Source organism: Serinus canaria, chromosome Z, assembly GCF_022539315.1.
Source record: "Serinus canaria isolate serCan28SL12 chromosome Z, serCan2020, whole genome shotgun sequence".
NCBI classification, from domain to species: Eukaryota; Metazoa; Chordata; class Aves; order Passeriformes; family Fringillidae; genus Serinus; species Serinus canaria.
The window spans coordinates 26,813,254-26,832,430 of NC_066343.1; the positions used below are offsets into that span (position 1 = coordinate 26,813,254).

At 40.3% G+C, this 19,177-nt stretch overlaps 2 protein-coding genes across 8 annotated transcripts in view; one reads left to right on the forward strand and one right to left on the reverse strand.

The window, feature by feature from the left end:
- The window catches only part of LOC127061045 (elastin-like), a 22,102-nt gene extending 17,610 nt beyond the window's left edge, over window positions 1–4,492 (forward strand). For 2 of the 5 annotated variants that reach the window (XM_050986981.1, XM_050986978.1), the window contains exon 3: window positions 119–1,518. Coding sequence is in view for 1 of the 5 variants with exons in the window: in XM_050986978.1 (XP_050842935.1) it covers window positions 119–145 (27 nt within the window). In the remaining 4 variants the exon portion in view is untranslated. Of the gene's footprint in view, window positions 1–118; window positions 1,519–4,309 lie in introns of those variants that run through there. The other 3 variants (XR_007780457.1, XR_007780456.1, XR_007780455.1) reach the window with 3 other exon arrangements.
- Window positions 1–19,177, reverse strand: part of MOB3B (MOB kinase activator 3B) — an 80,754-nt gene that overhangs the window by 6,948 nt on the left and 54,629 nt on the right. For all 3 annotated transcript variants that reach the window (XM_050986975.1, XM_050986972.1, XM_050986974.1), the window contains one exon: window positions 4,499–4,701. In XM_050986975.1, coding sequence (XP_050842932.1) covers window positions 4,499–4,701 — 203 coding nt within the window. The remainder of the gene's footprint in view (window positions 1–4,498; window positions 4,702–19,177) is intronic.

The window sequence follows — 19,177 nt, forward strand, 5'->3', positions numbered from 1 at the left end:
GTTGGATATTAACACCGTAACTAGACTGGAGGGCAGGAAATACTAGGTTGTTTGGGGTTTTTGGCTGGTTGGTTGTTTTTTTGCACTTCTGAAAGAAAAAAAAACCCCTGTTTTCTAGTTGTCAGCTGTGACTGAACAAGTCTGAGCAAGGCTAAAAGTCACATGTTACCTGCCCAAAGATTAAGCCATCCCGGCAGCACACACAACACACTGGAACGTCTGGACGGATAAACAGCTGGAGGTATCTTTAAAACTGTCTTAATATTAGTGTTGTCTTGCTTCTTCTAAGTGCTATAACACAGGACACCTTGAAAAGATCTGAAGCGTGGTACTTTGATGGCAATGAGCAGCAGTATAGAAGTAAAACTGGGTAGCTATAAAGGATAGTGACAACAAGAACACAGTAACTATAATGAGATTAGCTCTCCTGTTCTCTTGAGCTCAAATTCTGCTGATTGGCCAATAATTTGTATTTCAGACTCTACTGATTTGTGGATGCATTCACTGCTTTTATGAAGAATGTAAGTGGATATACAAAGAATATGGACTGGGAAAGTGCAAATTCTAATTTTCAACATCAACATAAAGAATAACTAGGTGGGCAAAGAGATGTTTAGGAAAAAACTGCAGTGAATTAAAAAAGGAATACTTTTATTTTAAAATATATGCTTGAAAATTTTGTCTGCATAAAAAGTCTCTTCTAATCATCCTGTTTCACACAGTTGTGCTTCATCTGAGCACGCCTGTGTCAAAATGCCAGTATTTTGCCATGTTTTGCTAAGCCTGCTACAGCTGAGTTTTCCACTTTGAGTACTGAATGAAACTAATGCCAGAAGTGTTATGTTTATAGTATTTCTACGACATTTATGGCATTTCTGGCAATGAATTGCCTGATGAACAAACATTCTTTTGTGGTGTAGACAAAGATGTAGCAAAGCTGCTAATTTTTTAGTGAAAAGACATAAATTAGACATATACGAGTAGCTACTTTGGCCTTATGCACAGAGGCAGAGTGACAAGACTTAGAGAGCTGAGGAATTGATATTTATGAGGTCTGTAACCACAGAAAAACAAAAAGCACAAAAGAGAAATTCTCAGGTGTTTACCTGAGCAGTATATGACTACATTACTGTTAATTGTCACATCCTGAAATAGACAGAAGAAATGAGACATACTTTTGGAAGGAAGGGCCATGTGCCAGAGCAGACACAGCTCTGAAGGGACTGTGGGTCATGGGTGCACAGCAGAGCAGGGACACTGTGGAGGGACTGTGTCCCACAGTAAACCCATGCTGGGGTGGAAGAACACAAGTAAGAATCAAGAAGCAACAGACACCTCCCCAGTCTCCTGCATTGCCCCTCACCTCTCTGAAGGGATTATGAGTATCTGAACGTAACCTAGCAAACTCAAGGTAAGTGGAGACCTGCAAGCAGGGAGAAGTTTTATACTGAATTAGAGCCCAGGGAAGAAAGGTGTTTCTTTGCCAACTGTTTTGTTTAATTCCCTTTTTTCTCCTCAATACACAGATCAGTAATCAAAAGTTTTGTTAACTGGCAATAAATTAAATAAATTCTATGAACCAAGATTGTTTTACTCATGATGTGCTTATAAAGTTATATGGTGTATTTCTTAACTCTTACATTCTGTAGAATAGATTGTCAGAGAAAAGGGATCACAGGAAAGAAGTAGAAGGGCAATACTTGCCATAGCTGTACTAATGTTTGAACAACAAATTTATGTGCTGAGGCAGCTGTGTACAGATTCTTACTAAAAAGTATATTTAGATGCTGTGTTTGAATTTTGACAAGCTGTCACCTACAAGGGGTGAGGGTGGAATGGAGGTAATAGCTACCCCCATGCCTATGGTGTTTTGGCTATTGGAAGAGACTCGAAAGTGAATTAAGGTGAACTACTGACAGTGGGAAATAAAGCTGGCCATACAGGGAAACAGCACAAAACATATAACACATCTTAAAGCGAAGTATGCTTCTCCATAGCCTCCCTGTGGAGGCACACTTTAAAGGTCTTCTGAGAGCTCTCATGGTGCTGCCTTGTCTGTTGGCTGCAAAGAAGAAATCATATGCTTTCAGATATCTTCTTTTTCCCTAAATTAACCAACTGGACATGTGTTTTTTCCTCAGGATGCCCTGTGGGGTCAGTGATTACATCAGTTTCCTCTTTTGTACCATATAAAACAATTCTATGAAGGACTCAAGAATCTTGCAAATTAACCTGCTGATGGGTATGGGAAAATGACATGTAGCATTTTAAACTATAACCACATCTTTGACTGCAGAAAGGACGAGTTATGCAACTCCCAGATGGGAGGGAGAACCCTGTTTGAATTATTTATTCATTTGATTTTATAACTGCTGCACTGGGTTACAAAAGTCTGATAACATCTATTTTAAAGATGCAGCATAAGTCCCACAGACTAATATTATGATTCATCTACTGCCAACTTCCCCAATTATTCTCCCTTCTTTCGGTTATGTTGATAAATCAGTTTCTTCCCATTTATTAAAGAATGTGGCAGTCTGTTTATTTAATAATCTCTTGGCCCATTTTCTAATTAAGGGACATAATGCAGGCTCATTTCCTGTCATGGTGAACCTGGTAGTCCACAGGTTGTCCTCAACTACCACATTAAAATTCAAGACTATTTGTTATGCCTGCTTTGTTTGGCAATTCCCTCTCTCCTCCTTGCTCAGCTGAAGATAAAAAATACAGGCATGTTTTTTTTCTGCATTTCCACACTGCTCGCACCCACCCAAGTCAAGGAAGGAAGAAAGAAGCAAGTGAAACATTTATTTGGGAAATGGTGAATCCCAGCAAAGTTAATAATCATACAGTGATTCCAAGGATAATTTTGTGAAGGGAGGAATACAAAAGCAAAGCACACACCTACTGGAGCACATTCCCATCTTGCTCTGCGGCTGGGCTTGACTAACCTCCTGCACCACTCTGTCCCTGTGTGTCAACTTTGTGCAGGGGTACTGATACCCACTAAGTGCAGCACTAAACCATTCTTGTCCTCTCTGTATTCTAAAGCTCTTGTAATAGACTTAAAATCACCTCAATTCCTATCTCTGAGATATTCTGATTTGTGTCTTGCTTATGATTCAACTTCAGTTTTTAATAGCTACAGGCTAACCTAGCATCACTAGGCTGACAGAAAAACACCCTTTAGCCAGCCTGCCTTCTACCCCATAGGACATATTTATGTAGCATATTAAATTCTCCTGTGCAGAAAAAAACATAGATACATTTCAGCTTATCAATACAGGCCAAAGAAGTGTCTTTCAGGGGCCTTGCAAACTGTTGAAAACAAGATGATACATTTTGTCTTAGTTCACAGACTCTCCTCCAATCAGTTTAAGTATATACAAGAACTACACCTTCAACAGCTCAAATTCCTGCAGAAATGCAGGCATTCATCACTTTGCCACACTTTCAGAATTGTTTCATATCAACTGTGCTACACATGGCCTTGTAATGTGCCTTTATATGAAACAAGTAAAACATGATGTGGTGCTGGGTACCCTTTCTAGGTGGCACAGGGATTTGGACTACATGATATCCACAGGTGCCAGCCAATACCTCAGCTGTCCTGTGATTCTGTGAAAAAAAAAAAAAAAAAAAAAAAAAAAAAAAAAAAAAAAAAAAACAAAAAAAAAAACCAACCAAACAACCCAGTGATTCCAGCACTTCCTAATAGGCTGTATGATACAGTATAGTCCAAACTCTGACCTATGCGGAAAAGTCTCGCCGAACACGTTTAAAGTTGGCTAAACACCCACAGTGAGGATTTGAACTGCTTTCTGAATTGTTCCTTACTTTTCCCTCTCTACTTATAATTTTCTTTAATTTGCATTTGCAAATAACAGCAAAAGCATTTCCATTTCTGGGCCCTTGCTTCTGGAAACAATAATTTTAATTTTAATCTATTTCAGTCCACAAGGAAGTTTCTGGTTTTGTTACACTGCTAATTATCTGAACCTCTGTCTCACTTCATCTATCTCACTTAGATTCAGAGAGTGCTCTGGATCTGACACACTCAATACTTTCACTAAGGACTTTAAAAACCTCACCTTATATAGATAACTGTTCCCTTTACATGCATTTAAGTGACTGCTATGACTTACTGCCATGCTGTTACTGACCAGTGAAAACAGACAGAACAAAATTATATGCTAAGTATATAGTACAGAAGGAAGCAAAAGACATATGAACTTCTATTTTCAAATGCCAGGATTTTCCACCTTATGTTTTTCCATACAACATACATGGCATGTTTTTCTTTCTACAGAGCCTACTGAGGAATTCACAAATACTGCAGCAGAAGGAATGGGTCTATGCAGAAGTACATCCCTTTAAATTGTCTGTGTTGAATGAAAAACCTTGTTCCTAAAGGAAACTAACTGCAACAAGGATGAGAAAGTCTTGGTGAAGGGAGGAGGAAAATTTCCTAGAGCTTTTGCCCAGACCCCACGCTTACCAAAGGCTCCAGTTCTTTGCGGTCTATGAGGTTGAGCTCTGTCACAAAATAATAAAAATGCTTGTAACAGGTGTTGACATGGGCCTCAGCCCCCATAAGGATGATACGGTCGAAGTGATGGATGTAGACATGAACGAACACCCGAAAAAGCCGACAGAGTATCTTCTTGCAGATCTGCAGAAAGTTCTTTGGAAAGGGAACACCTGTGAATAGAGAAGGCAAGGTTGTCATAGCCATCCTGTTATCCTCTCAAGATAAAAACTTTACAACCAAGCGTGAGATTGTAACTGCAAACTAGGTTATGACTTCCTAGGCCTCCTTTCCAATCCAGAAGATGCATGCGTTTATTTCACAGCTAGCACCAAAGATAGCCAAATACATAAACAAGTTTAATGGATTGAGACTGACAGGAACAAGTTATTTTTTTCCTATATATAATTTGATTCATCCATCCAGTATTGAAACATTCAGAAAGGTGATTTTCACCACAGTGCACACCTAACTATTAACACCAATGGATGTACATCATACAGTAACTGTTCCCCAAACTGATATATACAGAGCACTTAGAAGTAACACACTTCATGCTCATGTTTCTCAACAGCGGCATTTCACAGCATCAAATTTAATAACAAATGTGAAATAACTGACAGAAGGACCCTTGTGCTTTCAACTTCCTCACAGTTACATGTACCAATCTGCCTGCTCCTTTAATAGCAAATCTCTTGAAGAGATACACAAATGGCTCTTTTAAACACTTTTAAAGGTACACTACTTTGTACCTGGAGATTCCAAAGCAGCTGCAAAAGCACCATTTGCTAATAAACTGTCAGGCATCAATAAAGAGGCACAAATAATTTCTTCAGAACTGCTTTCCATTAAAGACTGATCTTTCATGGAGTTATGTGCCACTAAGCTATCCCCAAAATACTAAAGTTTCATCTCCTTTTATGATTGTTTCTCAGATATAATTTTAGTGCCATACTTGGAACTTTACTGCTACTCTGCTTTGTTGCACAGTTTCCTGATTTTTTAGTTATCTAATTCTCACTTTAGATGGATTTGGACCACATGAATGCAGCTATTGCTCCTTAAAAAATTAGAAAAACCCTCACAGTCAAGCATTTCTATACTGCCTAAAAGTCCATTTCATGCTCTGAACAAGAAAAATGTTTATTATTGGTAGAAAGAAGGTGGAGGTACTAAACTAACACTTTTGCAAGCTTTCTAGTTTTTAAATTTTAGTTTCCTGTTAAATGTTGCTCACCACTCGTAAGAGTGGTGAATTGACAGACTAATTGCCCAGTTTCACTGAGGGAGATGTGAGGACATACAGAGAGAATTTCCATACCAAAACCAGATTTTTGATTACAGATGACATAAATTATAAACTGTGCTGTAACCAGTCTGAATCTGATCAACACAAACATGCATCTTATTTTGGAATCCCTGGCCAAGGAGGCACCAGGATATACCCACTGTGGATATTAACATTGGTGTGTCCATCAGCATGCGAATAGGGAAACACATTGGTACAAAAGTAAACCTGCAAAAAACTACAAAAGTAAACCTGAACTGCTTCTACATTTGACATTGCTGAGGTGCAGATAATGTTGGGAAATGTCTTGGATTTTTTTGGCCTGTACTGGGTTCACCAGATATTTTAAAATCCTTCTGAAATAATTTTAAGTAGCGTGTAGACATGCAGTGCTGCTCTTCTTATTCCTGATGTACAAACCAAGGATTAGAAAAATAGCTGCATCTATCAAAGCACAGCTGCTTTATCTTCTTAAGAAATGTTTGCTTTTTATTGTCAAATCCATTCAATTAAATGCTAAAGCTATTATGGAAGGTTACAGAAGAGAAGGCTTGAATGCTCAAGACATGAACTGAGACATGGTTAAATTTCAGAAATGACAGTATGTACAGATGTCTCGGCAATGTTTAATCACAACTCCACACAATTAGCCAAGCACCAGGATTATAACAATTGTTGTTATTTCCAAGGGCAAAATAAACATAATCGATCAAAAACATAATAGAAATTCCAAGTAGTTGCTCATTAACAAGGGGGATCACATTCACATTCCAGCCATCAGAGCATGGCTAAATTCAGGAATTATTATAGCAGCGACTTGCTTTACACTTCTGTAAAATATACCCATACCAGAAATTAAAAAATATACCCAAGAATACATCCAGTCTTTAAAAAGGGGGAACGGGAATAACTGGCACTCCTCACTACAAGCTGGCTTGTGAACTGAGAGATGAATTCTTGAAAACACTGTATTTTGTAATCCAGAACAAATACGTTCCAAAGTGGAGAATAATTAGTTTCATCTTCCAAGGACTGACACATAATTATTACTGAAGAATGTTGCTGTAACAAAGACATTCATTCTTCTGTATTAACTGACTAAAACAATCTGAATAAACCAAGCTGACAAATCCTTCATTTCTCTTCAAACTATGTTCTCACTTCACAGTTACAGGCAGTAACTGCAAACTCACAGAGCACTGTTTCTGCTGCAAGGGAGGACAGTTCACCTGACAGTTTTTTAGACGCATTACACAGTTGCCGCGCCTGCTGTGTCGAAAGCACTTCCCTCCCGTCCGAGCAGGGGGGGGAGGCGGCCGGGGCTAGCTCAGAGCACAGCAGCAGCTAGCAGCTAAGGGGGCACTACCCAGATCCGTCAGGGATGTCCGGGCTGCGCCTCGGCAGGACAGCAGCAACAGTATCGAAAAGAAGCGGCATGGCGGAGAAGCCGAGAGAAAAGAGGGTCTTAACACGCCCGGTGTAGCCCAGTGGTTTTAATGTATCATTCCTCCACCGCCTCCAGGCGGGAAAAGACGCCACTGCGCCCAGGCGGGAAAAGACGTCACAAAAGGGGGAGAAGCAGTATATAAAGGGGTGTACAAGAACCAATCGGGAGAAACTGAGGAGGGGAATTCAACATGACTGACACCGGTGGCAACAAGTGATACACGAACGAAGGAGGGGCTCAGGGCACCTGCCCAATCACCCCCTGTGGAAGGGAGAAGTTTCTGGAAGGATGGGGGGGTTTCAGGAGATGAACGGGGCTCTGGAGGAGGGGAAAGGGGCAGTTGCCAGGGGAACGGGGGTGGAGACAAGGGCTTGGCAGCGAGCCCAGACAGGGAGGACACCATTGGAGGGAAAGGGGGAACCAGGACTGAACCATCGAACTGGGTATAGGGGTGTAACTGGGGGAAGCATCACAAAACAATACAAAACAGGGAAGATAACTCAATTGGGAACTGAAAACACACCACAACACACAGTCAATTTGAGAACATGTAAACAACACATTTTAAAAAAATAGGTGGTATAGAACAGCCTAGGATTCATAATAAACTTACAATATTTCCCCCTGCTCCTCACATGAATCAAGGTTTCAGACCAATTTCACTTGCTATTGCAGAATCTCTCCTATTTTGTGGAGTTGTATATGATGCATTTAATCTTAAATAAAGAGTGAAACATTGCTGCTGCCACAAATATATTATTTGGGCACAGCAGAATTAGTAGTGACTCTCTGGTTTCTTTCACATTCCAGCAAAACTGATTTACAAACTAACACTATGTCCTAAAGAGTTAAAAAGCATCTCCTAGTATAACTGAAAGCAACTGATAACTTTTTGGTTAGCTACCTACACTCCTCAGTCTTGGAGAGCCTGTCAGTCTGTCTGTCTGTCCCTGGCACACAGAAGAGACTCAAAATCCAGTCAGCCTCAAGGTAGAAACGCGCATATTGAGGTGCCTGCAACCCTATTTTGAACATACATCCTGCTGCTCTTTGTGCTCAAAATTAGATTAAAGAGAACAGATTCTGACCTCAATTACAATGGAAAGAACTCCAAATAATGTCATCAAAATGAAGAAAAATCAGAGCAAAACTATTCTAGATTTATATTCTGAGGTCAGAATTTGGCCTCATGTTTTGTTCCCATTGCAACTCTACAGTTATAAATAAATCAGCCACAGAACAGAATAATTACAAGTGTCTCTTGGGACTGGAATAACATATTTAGATTCATTTGATTGTTCAGAAGCCTGTTCTCTGTCCTTCATCTCAGCCACAGCAGTCTTTGCCTTAGAATCATCAAAGTTGGAAGAGACCTACAAGATCATCCAGTCCAACTGTCCACCCAGAACTATGACTGTAGTCCCTAAACACTAAACCACATCATTAGCACCAGACCCAGGTGCCTCTTGAACACTTCCTGAGATGGCAACTCCACCACCTACCCCAGACAACCTATTCCAGTGCCTGTCCACCTGGCAGCAAATTTTTTTTCTAATTACTGATCTCAATCTCTCCTGTCTCGGCTAAAGGCCATTTCCTTTTGTCCTCTCACTGCAAGCACATCAGGGGCGACCAATCCCCACCTCCAGTCAGCTGGAACTTCTCCAGTTAACTAGGACTGCTGGGAGATGATTGAGGGGGGTTTGGCAAGTGCTTCTGCCAGTTCCCTCATTACTATGAGGTGGATCCTATAATGTGCCATACACTTGTGTCTAACTGGCATAGCAGGTCACTAACCACTTCCTCCAGGATTATTTGGACTTCACTCAGCTCCCTGTCCCTCACTTCCAGCTCTGGGGGCTGCATATCCTGAGGACATCTGATCTTGATACTAAAGACTGAGACCAAAAAAAAGGCATTAAGTACATCAACCTTTTCCTCATCCTTTGTCACTACCCTCAACAAGTGCAGAGGGTAGTGTAGTCAAGACTCTCCTTGACCCTCCTTTTGCTGCCAATGTATTTATAAAAAGTTTTTTCATTGTCCTTAACTGAAGACCAAATCAAGCTCTAGCTGAGCTAGAACTTGGCCCTTCTAATCTTCTCCATCCATGGCCTTACTGCATCCTGATAATCCTGTGAACTTACCTCGTCCTCCTTCCAGAGACAATAGATTTCTTTTTTTCCCTAAGTTCCAGCCAAAGTTCTCTGTTTAACCAGGTCAGTCTTATTCCTGACAACTAGTCTTTCTACATGTGGCGACAGCCTGCTTCTGAATATTTAACAATTCCTTTCTAAAACACATCCATCCTTCTTGCTCTTCAGGGCTAAGTCCCAATAGACTCCTGTCAAACAATCTCCTAGACATGCCAAAGTCTGCCTGCTGGAAGACCAAGGTGAAAGTTCTGCTGGTGCTCCTCCTTACTTCACCCAGTATTGAAAACTAACACTTCATGGTTACTGTGCCCAAGATAGCCACCACATCACCCACTAGTCCTTCTCTGTTCACAGTCAATCAGTCTAGCAGAGCACCTCCTCTAGTAGTCTCATTTACCAGTTGTATAAGGAAGCTGTCTTCCACACACTTCAGAAACCTTCTAGACTGCTTTCTCTCTGTTGTGCTGTATTTCCAGCAGACACTTGGCAAGTTGAAGTTGCCCACAAGTACTATGTCTGGAGACTGCAAGACTTCTGCTAGTGCTTGCAGAGTGCCTCATCAGCCTGTTCATCCTGGCTGGGTGGTTTAACAGCCTCCCACCACCCGCCCTGCAGATCTTTGCCCTGATCTTCACCCACTGGCACTCAACCTTGTCATCTTCATCATCATCGCTTTCAATACAATCAAAACACTCCCTAAGCTACAGTGCTACCCCAACCCCTTTGCTGCTTTGCCCATCTCCCTTCTGAAGAGTTTATAGACATCTATTGCAGGACTCCAGCCATGGGAGTCATTCCACCAAGTTTCCATGATGGCAAACACATCATAGCTTTCCTGCTGCACAATGGTTTCCAGCTTCTCCTGTCTGTTATCCGCATGCATTGGTGTAGGTGCTGGGCTGTCCATTGCACCAACTCTGGTATATCACCCTCAGGCTCACCTCTAGAGAGCCTGGCCTTATCCCCTTTCCTTTCTAATCCAGTTAGAAGACTGACTGTATTGATATCTGCACTGTGACATTGTAAAGAGACAGAATGTGAACCTACCAAACCAGACTGCTCAGTTATGATTACTAAAAGACAAACAAAGATGTTACTGAAAATTTTGAGCTAGCTGATTCTTTCTGAAAGAAGTATTTTTAAATGAGTGAAATGGCAGCCTTGGTTCATATGTAGAATGAGCCACAGTGCTGCCATAATGCAAGAAAGTAACAAAAGGATCAGTTTGTTTAAGTTGGTGTCTGAAAGTCTAGAGTTACGCAATATGTTCGGAATGTGCGAACAGCTTTTAAATGTTTCAGTCACACAGCAGAAGTTCCTTTAACTCAGAATTACATATGCAATTGGGAAATAATACAGTGGGACTTAGATAGGCATGATAACAAGCATTGTGAATATGACTCTTCCTGTACCTCTCAGGAGTGTGGGCTGTACATATCACTTTTGTACTAAGGGGTGATGTACTCCTGCAGAAAACCTGCACCCAAGTGCTCTGGTGAGAGATCACAGAATTGTTAGGGTTCACTGCCCCCAGCCAACTGGTACCTCCTCATTTGTTAACACAAGGTCTAGCAACACACCTTTTCTTGCTGGCTCCTTCACCTCTTGCATCAAAAAGTTATCTTCAGTAAACTGCAGGAACTTCCTGGACTGTGTGTGCTGGGCTGTGTAGCCCCTCCAGCAAATACCAGGGTGGCTGACATCCCCCAGGAGAACCAGAGCCTGTGCTTCATCAACTTCCTCCTCCTGACCATGTAGCCTATGGTGAACAACCACAAGAGTGCCACCCAAATTGTGCCTGTCCCTCAATTCTTACCCATAAATTTTCAGCTGGGTAAAGCTTGATACATTCCAGTTATTCTCTCACATAAAGAGAAACTCTACCACCTCACCTCTCTGACCTGTCCTTACTAAAAGAGAGATTCCCATCATATGTATCCATGGCAATATTCCAATCATGTGTGCAATCTCACCATGTCTCAGCAACTGCAATGAGATCATGGCCCTGTGAACACATAAACACATACATTTCCAGTTCTTATTTATTTCCCGTGCTGCATCCATTTGTATGCAGGCACTAATATCTATCTATCTATCTATCTATCTATCTATCTATCTATCTATCTATCTATCTATCTATCTATCTATCTATCTATCTATCTATCTATCTATCTTATATACATAAAATATAATCAATAAGCCACATTCCCTGGGAGGGGAGTAAGAGGATTCACTGTAGCTATAAGCACCCACAATGTGTTTTGTGCTTTGATCCTCAACTCCAGGGGCAGCCAAGGTACATCCGACTCTGCAGTGGTTGCTATGACCTGCTCAACAGGAGGAAGCAATGGCACAATCTTTGCCATTTGCAGCATGCCTCCCAAGTCCTTCAGTTTAAAGCCCATCTCACCAGACTGGCCAGGGTGCTGCCAATGATTCTGTTGCCTGTTTTATCCAGGGGGATCCTCTTCCCCCATAACAGGCGAAAAATCATAAAAACACAACCCACTGTTATAGAAGCCAAAACCTTCTTGACGGACATTGATTTGGAATATGTGTCTGCCTCTGGCTGTCCTGATTTCTCTAACAGGGAGGACAGATAAGGAGATGACTTGGGCATGGGGATGACTTGTGATATTTTTCACCTGCCTTGCCAGGGCTTTATAGTCTTCCTTGATCCCACCTATTTTTTGGCTTTGGTGTCACTTGTACCCATATGAAAAAGTGATGTGGGTAATGGTCTATGACAGGTCAGGGTACCCTCTTGGCAACACCATGGATCCCAGTTCCTGGAGGGCAGGATGCCCCTCCTGACTGTCTATCAAGCCAGCAGATGAACAGCTCAGTGTCCCTTAACAGAGAGTCACCCACTACAATTCTGTGTTTCTTTTTACTGTAAAGTGCTGCTGGTGAGGTTCTCCTTGTTGGCCTTGTTCATGGATATATAAAGCCTTTGAAGCAGCATATCTGCTGGTGGACCACAGCAGCATAGTAGAACAACCACACTGTTTCCCTGGCATGCCAGTCTCCCCATACTCCTTTGATCTTTTTGCTTCTGTTGACTTGCTGGAAAGGCTACTTCTCACATAAAGCAGGGCCCTCTAAAACTCACAAAACTCAACTAGCCCAATATATTTCTGAAGGTTTTAAGAAAGACTTAAGGTCTTTCTTAAAATCTTCAGAAAATAAAGGGATTTTGCTTTTATTTTTGAAATCAGCCAGATACCCATGGCTCTCTGTGGCTATCAACTTCATTTGTTACATTTTCTTAATTTGCTGTCAGGTGATCTGCTCCTGTGCTAGAGCGAGGATCCAGATCTCCTCTACCCATCATCAAGCAGACTTACAGTACAGTGCTACAAAAGTGAATCATGACATTGATCTTTTGCCTTATTTCTTTGCATATTCCACCTGCATAACTGCAGAGAGTGTCATGACCCTCTTCTCATGACTCACTCTCCAAAGGCACAATTACAACTCCTATCTTCTCAAAAAGCTGGTCACAAGGACATGGAAATATATGCTGAGCATCCTGCACAGTGATTACCAGTAAGCTAATTGTTTGCTGCTTTAAAACACAGATGTTTTAATGTCATGATGAATGTCTTAATTTAAATCCTGCTGATAAAAGACCTGTTCTTTGCATGATGGAAAAAAAAAAAAAAAAAAAAAGAAGTGGATTAAGAAAGAGAGATTAAAAGTTAAGGAAATTAACTTAGGTCTGGATAAAGGAGGGTAACTAAACATCTGGGATGAATGCCACAGGCAAAAAGCTTATTTCATTTGACATATAAATCTTAAATATTCTTACTTCAATATGCATCACAATGTCCCTTAGGTCAATTGCACAAGTGAGAGAGGAAACAGAAGAAAAGTCATTATACACACGGTCTTTGTTGCCTGGTTTTCTCTAGGCAAGAATCAAAATGCATAAGTTCACAGAAAGACAATGGTGAGGAGCCAGAGAGAACAATCTGGCCTTTTGTCTGCCCCATTACCTGCAGTTCTCAATTGGCCCACAGCCCTCCTGTCTGTAGCAAGCAAGGAAAATGACTGCCTAGTTAAATCTTCAGTGATCCAGATGCATGACCAATTTTACCTTCTGTATTTGTGTAGTTTGAAGTCTTGCTCCACTCAAGAGCAATTGTGCACAGAAATTTTGATGCACATTTGAAAATCCTTTTACAGGTTACAATCATAATTGATGCTTTTTTTGAAAATACATGTTGGGGAAAAAAAGATTGCGTTCTCCATTGTCAAAAGGATTGATACTATTCTATTGCAAACACAGCTTAAAAATGTAACAACCTGGTAAAGTAAGAACTTTTTCCAATAGCTATAGAGAAAACAGAGTTACCAGAATCTAACAATGTTGAGAAGTTAGCTGAACCAAACCGTTCCACTCTTCCTCCTCAAAGCACAAAAATTTGCAAAAAATGCCCTTTGCTGCAAGCATCTAGCCTGAGCTAAGCATATGTGTAATGTTTTCACAGTGTGTGAGTCAAGGAAGTGTCTATCTGAAAGGCCAATGAAAACAATGTTAGTTTTGCTGGACTTTGTTCCACAAATAAGTAAGTTGATAGCTGCAAAGTATTAGGGATAATCTACACTACTGTGTACCTATATTGTCATGGTACTGCATTCCCTTCTGCTGTCAAATCAGAAGGAGCAGGAGGAAGGAAAACACTCTTGAGATTATATGGCTTCCTTAGCAAAGTGGTGTACTACTTTCTTTTTAAATGGGAACACCCCTAACAGTGTTGCTCTTCAGTAACATAAATCAGCAGGCAAGTCCACTGTCAGTTCTTCAATGAAAGTATTCATGTGCTGTCCTGAAGAGAACTCTAAAGGCAACAGGTTACAAATCAGAAAATTATTGGAAGCATTGCAGCATTTGAACATTCCTAACAGCTCTCTCTGCTGCTCTATTTCAAGAAATGGGTGATGGCACTAAAATCTTCCATTTAATTATCAATTTCACCACAAGACCAATCTCATAATGCACATACTGTGAAACAGTATGCAAAGCAACTGAATTAAACTCTCCCTGAAATCATAATACAGAGACTTAAATTCCTACCCTGCATAAACCAGATCCCTTGGACTTTGAGCAAATTTACAAAGGCTTCCACTTGACTGCAATCTTACCTCCTCCCCTTTACTGATTACTTCTGCTGCTGCTGCTTCAGAGGAACAGAAGAGAAAGTCTGCAATGCCACAGAGCTGAACATGCTTGCTGCCTGTTCCAAGCAGGAACAAAGGTAGTTTTACTCCAGACAATAATCAGCCTGATAAACCCATTACAACAGCTCTGTAACTCTTCAAGGCAAAGAGAACATTGACATAAAAAGCTGCAGAGTCATGATTATGTGTCAGTATAACTCATCTGCCATGGAAGATTCATTTTCCACATAGTAGCAAAATTAAGTTTGTTGGATTGCTGCATTTGAACAAGTCTGTATGGCATTTACATACATATATATCCTAAACTAGCTGGGAAAACCATTAGAATACTTCTGAGAGCAGAAACCATAGTGCAGGTGAACTGCAAAATGCAGCCTCTTCTGGGACAGAAAACATAGCAGCCATTTGGCAATATAACAGCTTAGGAATGGAAAAGAGAATTTATTAACCCATTAAATGAACATAAGGAAAAAGTATGTACATTTGTACAACACTGGAACCTGGCCAAGTTATCAACAGAAAAGCATTCCTCCCTACTTTTTAATAGCCCTGTTCATACAATACTTAGAATGAACTGACAGTTTCTGGGCAGTGGTGTGGTTTTGCTTTCCATGCTGAGTGTACCACAGCACAGCTTTTACTTTCTTTAACTCCTGATGTCTTCAATACCAAACATTCTGGTCGCCCACTAATTTCACAGGGAAACTGGAAGACCCTTTCTGTTGTAAGGGCCCCTCTCCAAAAGGGATGCAAGAAGCAGCAAAATGAAACATTATCAGAAGTAGCAAGCAGCACAGTCTTGGTGATGCACTCAGACTTCCTGTCCGCAGCACACAGATATTCCATCAGTTAACTGAAAAACACAGGCCCCACATCTGACAAAATTCAGCATGACACTAACAAGCAGCTGTAGTTGACAGGTTAATATCACAAAAGAAAATTTTTCTCTTAAGATAATTACTGTGCTAAATTCATTTTCAGTGGGCCATTAGAAGAAATAGGCAACTTTAACTCCTCACACCAGCCCTTATGCTCTCTAATGTAAGGTATTTTCTGACTCTTTGTGCCAACTTACAAAGCTTGTATGTGTATGACAATATTCTCAGTGCATATCTGTCCGATCGGCTGTGTGTCTCTGTCGGACATGCGTGGGGTGGTTCGCGTGGGACGGTTCGCAGGCAGCCCGCGATGAACAGACGAGTCTGGACTCCTCTATAGTTCAGTCTTCAGGTTGTTTATTAAAGCTTATCTCTAAGGTTTTTGTTCTGCCCAGCCGAGATCTGACCAGCAAGGCAGCCACAAGCACTCTCTGCCCCTTTAGGGTGGTCGCACATTCTTATACTGATAATTGCGTATGTGATATTTACAATTTTTCTCCAATACCCATCACCTTTATTAAACAGTGCACCTTTAGTATGAACCAATCTAAAATGCACACATCACAGAGAAGATGGATGACAAGAAGAAGGAGAAAAGCCACGAGGTCGGGCCTGAATCCTCCATCTTGCCTCCATTAGACCCCCCTGTACCAAAACCTTAAAACCTATATTCTATTCTATAAAAACACCTGCCCTACACCATTCAAACCTCTGAAACTTCCATATCCTCATGCTTTGATAGCACGACCCTTGAAGGGTCAAAATCAAGCCACCAGGTGCCCTTGGCTACATTCCAGGACTTCTGAGCCCCCCAAGGGGTCTCCCTGGGACTCAGAGCATCCGAGGTGATGCGCTGAGTTCCCACACATATCAGGAGATGATTCATAAAATGAAAGCCATTTCAAATTATTCTGGAAAGGAACCAGAGTACACTCACAGATGACAGCAATTTACAAGAAATTTCAGGTTATATCAGCAGGCACACACATGCACACACACACATGCAAATTCAAAGGAATACAGGGAAGGCTGCAGAAAAGCTATCATTGACTGACAGTTTTTGGGTCCAGCAAAATTCCAAAGAAGGAACACAAACCATATAAAGAGAATTTGAATATTTTGATTGCATATGCCCCATAACACTTATGTTAACTGATAAGTATAGGCCAAAGATGCTTGGATTTACAAGGCACTCAAAACCTACTATTGTCTGTGCAAAAAGGAGGTACTATCATTTAAACAGATTATTCCAGTATGTCATTAATAGATAACATCTGACTGTTCAGATGCCATGGGGTCCATCTGGTACCTGGAAATCAAAGAAAGCTTAGCCACTAATTTCCTTGAAAATACATCTGGAAAATCAATAAGCAAAAGTATCCTACCTCTTTCAAAGAAAAAAACTCTAAGCAATATATGAATATATTAATGTCATTAGCAAAGGACAATTACAGAAACAATTTCAAAAGATTCATAACCACACCAATGACTTCTGTAAGACATATTCAGGGCCAAGTAAAATTTTGAAGAAAAATAAGTAAATAAACATATAATGCACAATTGGATCAAAAGTTTTGTAAGAGAACAAATAAAAGGGTTATTTTAAGAGATAACTAGCCAAAAGTACGTAAATTTGCTCTATCATCAAATTCAGCTGAAAAAGGGAGGTACCCTGATTTCACTGGAGTAAATGTTTCTCTTTTACAGATTAACTACAGGCTTAATACAAACTGAATCATTCCCTAAGTTGGCATCCATCATCCAATTCTAAAGTAAGGCAACAGTAAGAAAGTTAATTTTTTCATTCTCTGCAGTAGCACCTCATTAACATGAATGCTTATATTTTTCTTGGACAACCAATTTCAGTGGCCACTGAAGCTGGAGTACAATCTATTTCACCATTCTCTGGGGTCCTGCTCTTTATTCTTTTAGCTCACCCACTCATAACATCTTGGCCTGCTCAACTTTCTTTGGCAGTTATTCATTTGGCAGTTGAGCCATTTTCTGCTATTTCAACTTAGTGCTCAGGTACATTGCATCATCAAGAATAATCTGGTGCCCTTGGTGTATAAGACTTTCGTAAACATCTCCTCCCACTTTCAAGATCACAGAAAAGTCTTAAAAGTTTCCTACTGCCCTGTTCTTTATTCCTTCAGGCAGTTAAGTTTCACCGCACTCCTAGAAGTTAATGGTGTGTATGGTGTTAGATTGAGATTGTCCATTGGTGTGAATCATGTCCTGCCTCTTATACATTCCCAGCATCCAGTGTAAGGCTTATCCAAAGAACCTTGTGATTCTGCCATTTACAAAATCACATGATCAAATCATTAATAATTTCTGGAAATTTAAAAGCTACTCCAAGCTTTTCATTTTCCTTTGAGACCACCAGCATTGAAAGTAAACATTAAGAGTGTTTCACGCTTCTTGAAAAAAAAAAAAAAGAAGAAAAACCCAATTTAAAATGGATGACATTAAAAAGCAAGTGAAATATACATTGGAAATTTTGTGGCTCTCTCAGAATAACCACGTTAGAAAAAAAGCACTGTGTGGAGTTCAAATGTGGCATTCAGATTATTAGTTTAATAGTCTTTAAGTACCATTAGGTAATTTTACTGCTTGTCCCTGTCTAACAAGGGGAAATGGGCCATTAAAGATGCAGTACTAAGAAGGAGCCATCTGCCAAAGCCTGCAGAGGCTGGCTAGTTGAATTAATGTCTGCAACTACAGCTGAGAGACCTTGCACTCGTGTCTTTGTCTATCACAGTCAACAGGAATCAAAAAATAGAAAGTTTAAAAAAGAAAGCAGTGCCCATTTCGCTCTGCAAAGAGTACCTGAAATTTCCCTACCTGTCTTTTGGGGATCATATTCTGAGAAATAGATTGCTAGTCAAAACTTTACTCATTGGGTAACAGAATTGGTGGTGGAAGATTACAGCTCCAAATTCCTATCTGGCTGAATAAATCTAGATCAGATGACTATATACAATATAGAGGAGAATGCATGGAACTTATAGCAGCCAAGAAGAGAGAAAATATAAACAAGAGAAAGATATTATTTGTTCTATTCTAGAAGATAATATTATGAAAAAAAAGAAAATAAAAAATAATCTGAAACTAGTAACCCTGATCTTCAATATTCTAGTTTTCATAGTCAGGCATACTACAATGAAGGCAATTTTCAGTTTTAAATAATTTAAAATTTATCTGGGATTTGATTCATAATCAAAGTATTTCCATTGTATCTTTTTCTCTTTGCCTACAAGACAAATACATCCAAATGTCTTTTCTGAACAATTAAATGTGAAAAGTAGCTACACTTGGAGAGGTTTTACAGAAATGGATTTTGCTTGCCTAACCTCCTGTTATTCCTCCCCAGAGCCACCTGCCTTTGTCTCTTAGCAGCTACCAGCTACACGGCCTCAAGGGGTTTTGAAAGAAGGGGTTTGACATCCACAAGATACAGCAGAGAACATTTTGGCAGGTCACATTCAGGCTAGTTTACCATCTAGGCTTATACCACAAAATGCCATTTAAAATGTAATTATATGCACATCAGAAACTGTAACACTTGTTTTAAGTGACCACATTATAAATATTGACAGAATGAAGGAATGCAGGCTTTTAAGGAAGGAGAAGCAGGCAGGGTGATTAGGGGAATAACCTGCTTTGTGAGAACATTTGAAATGCAAACAGGTC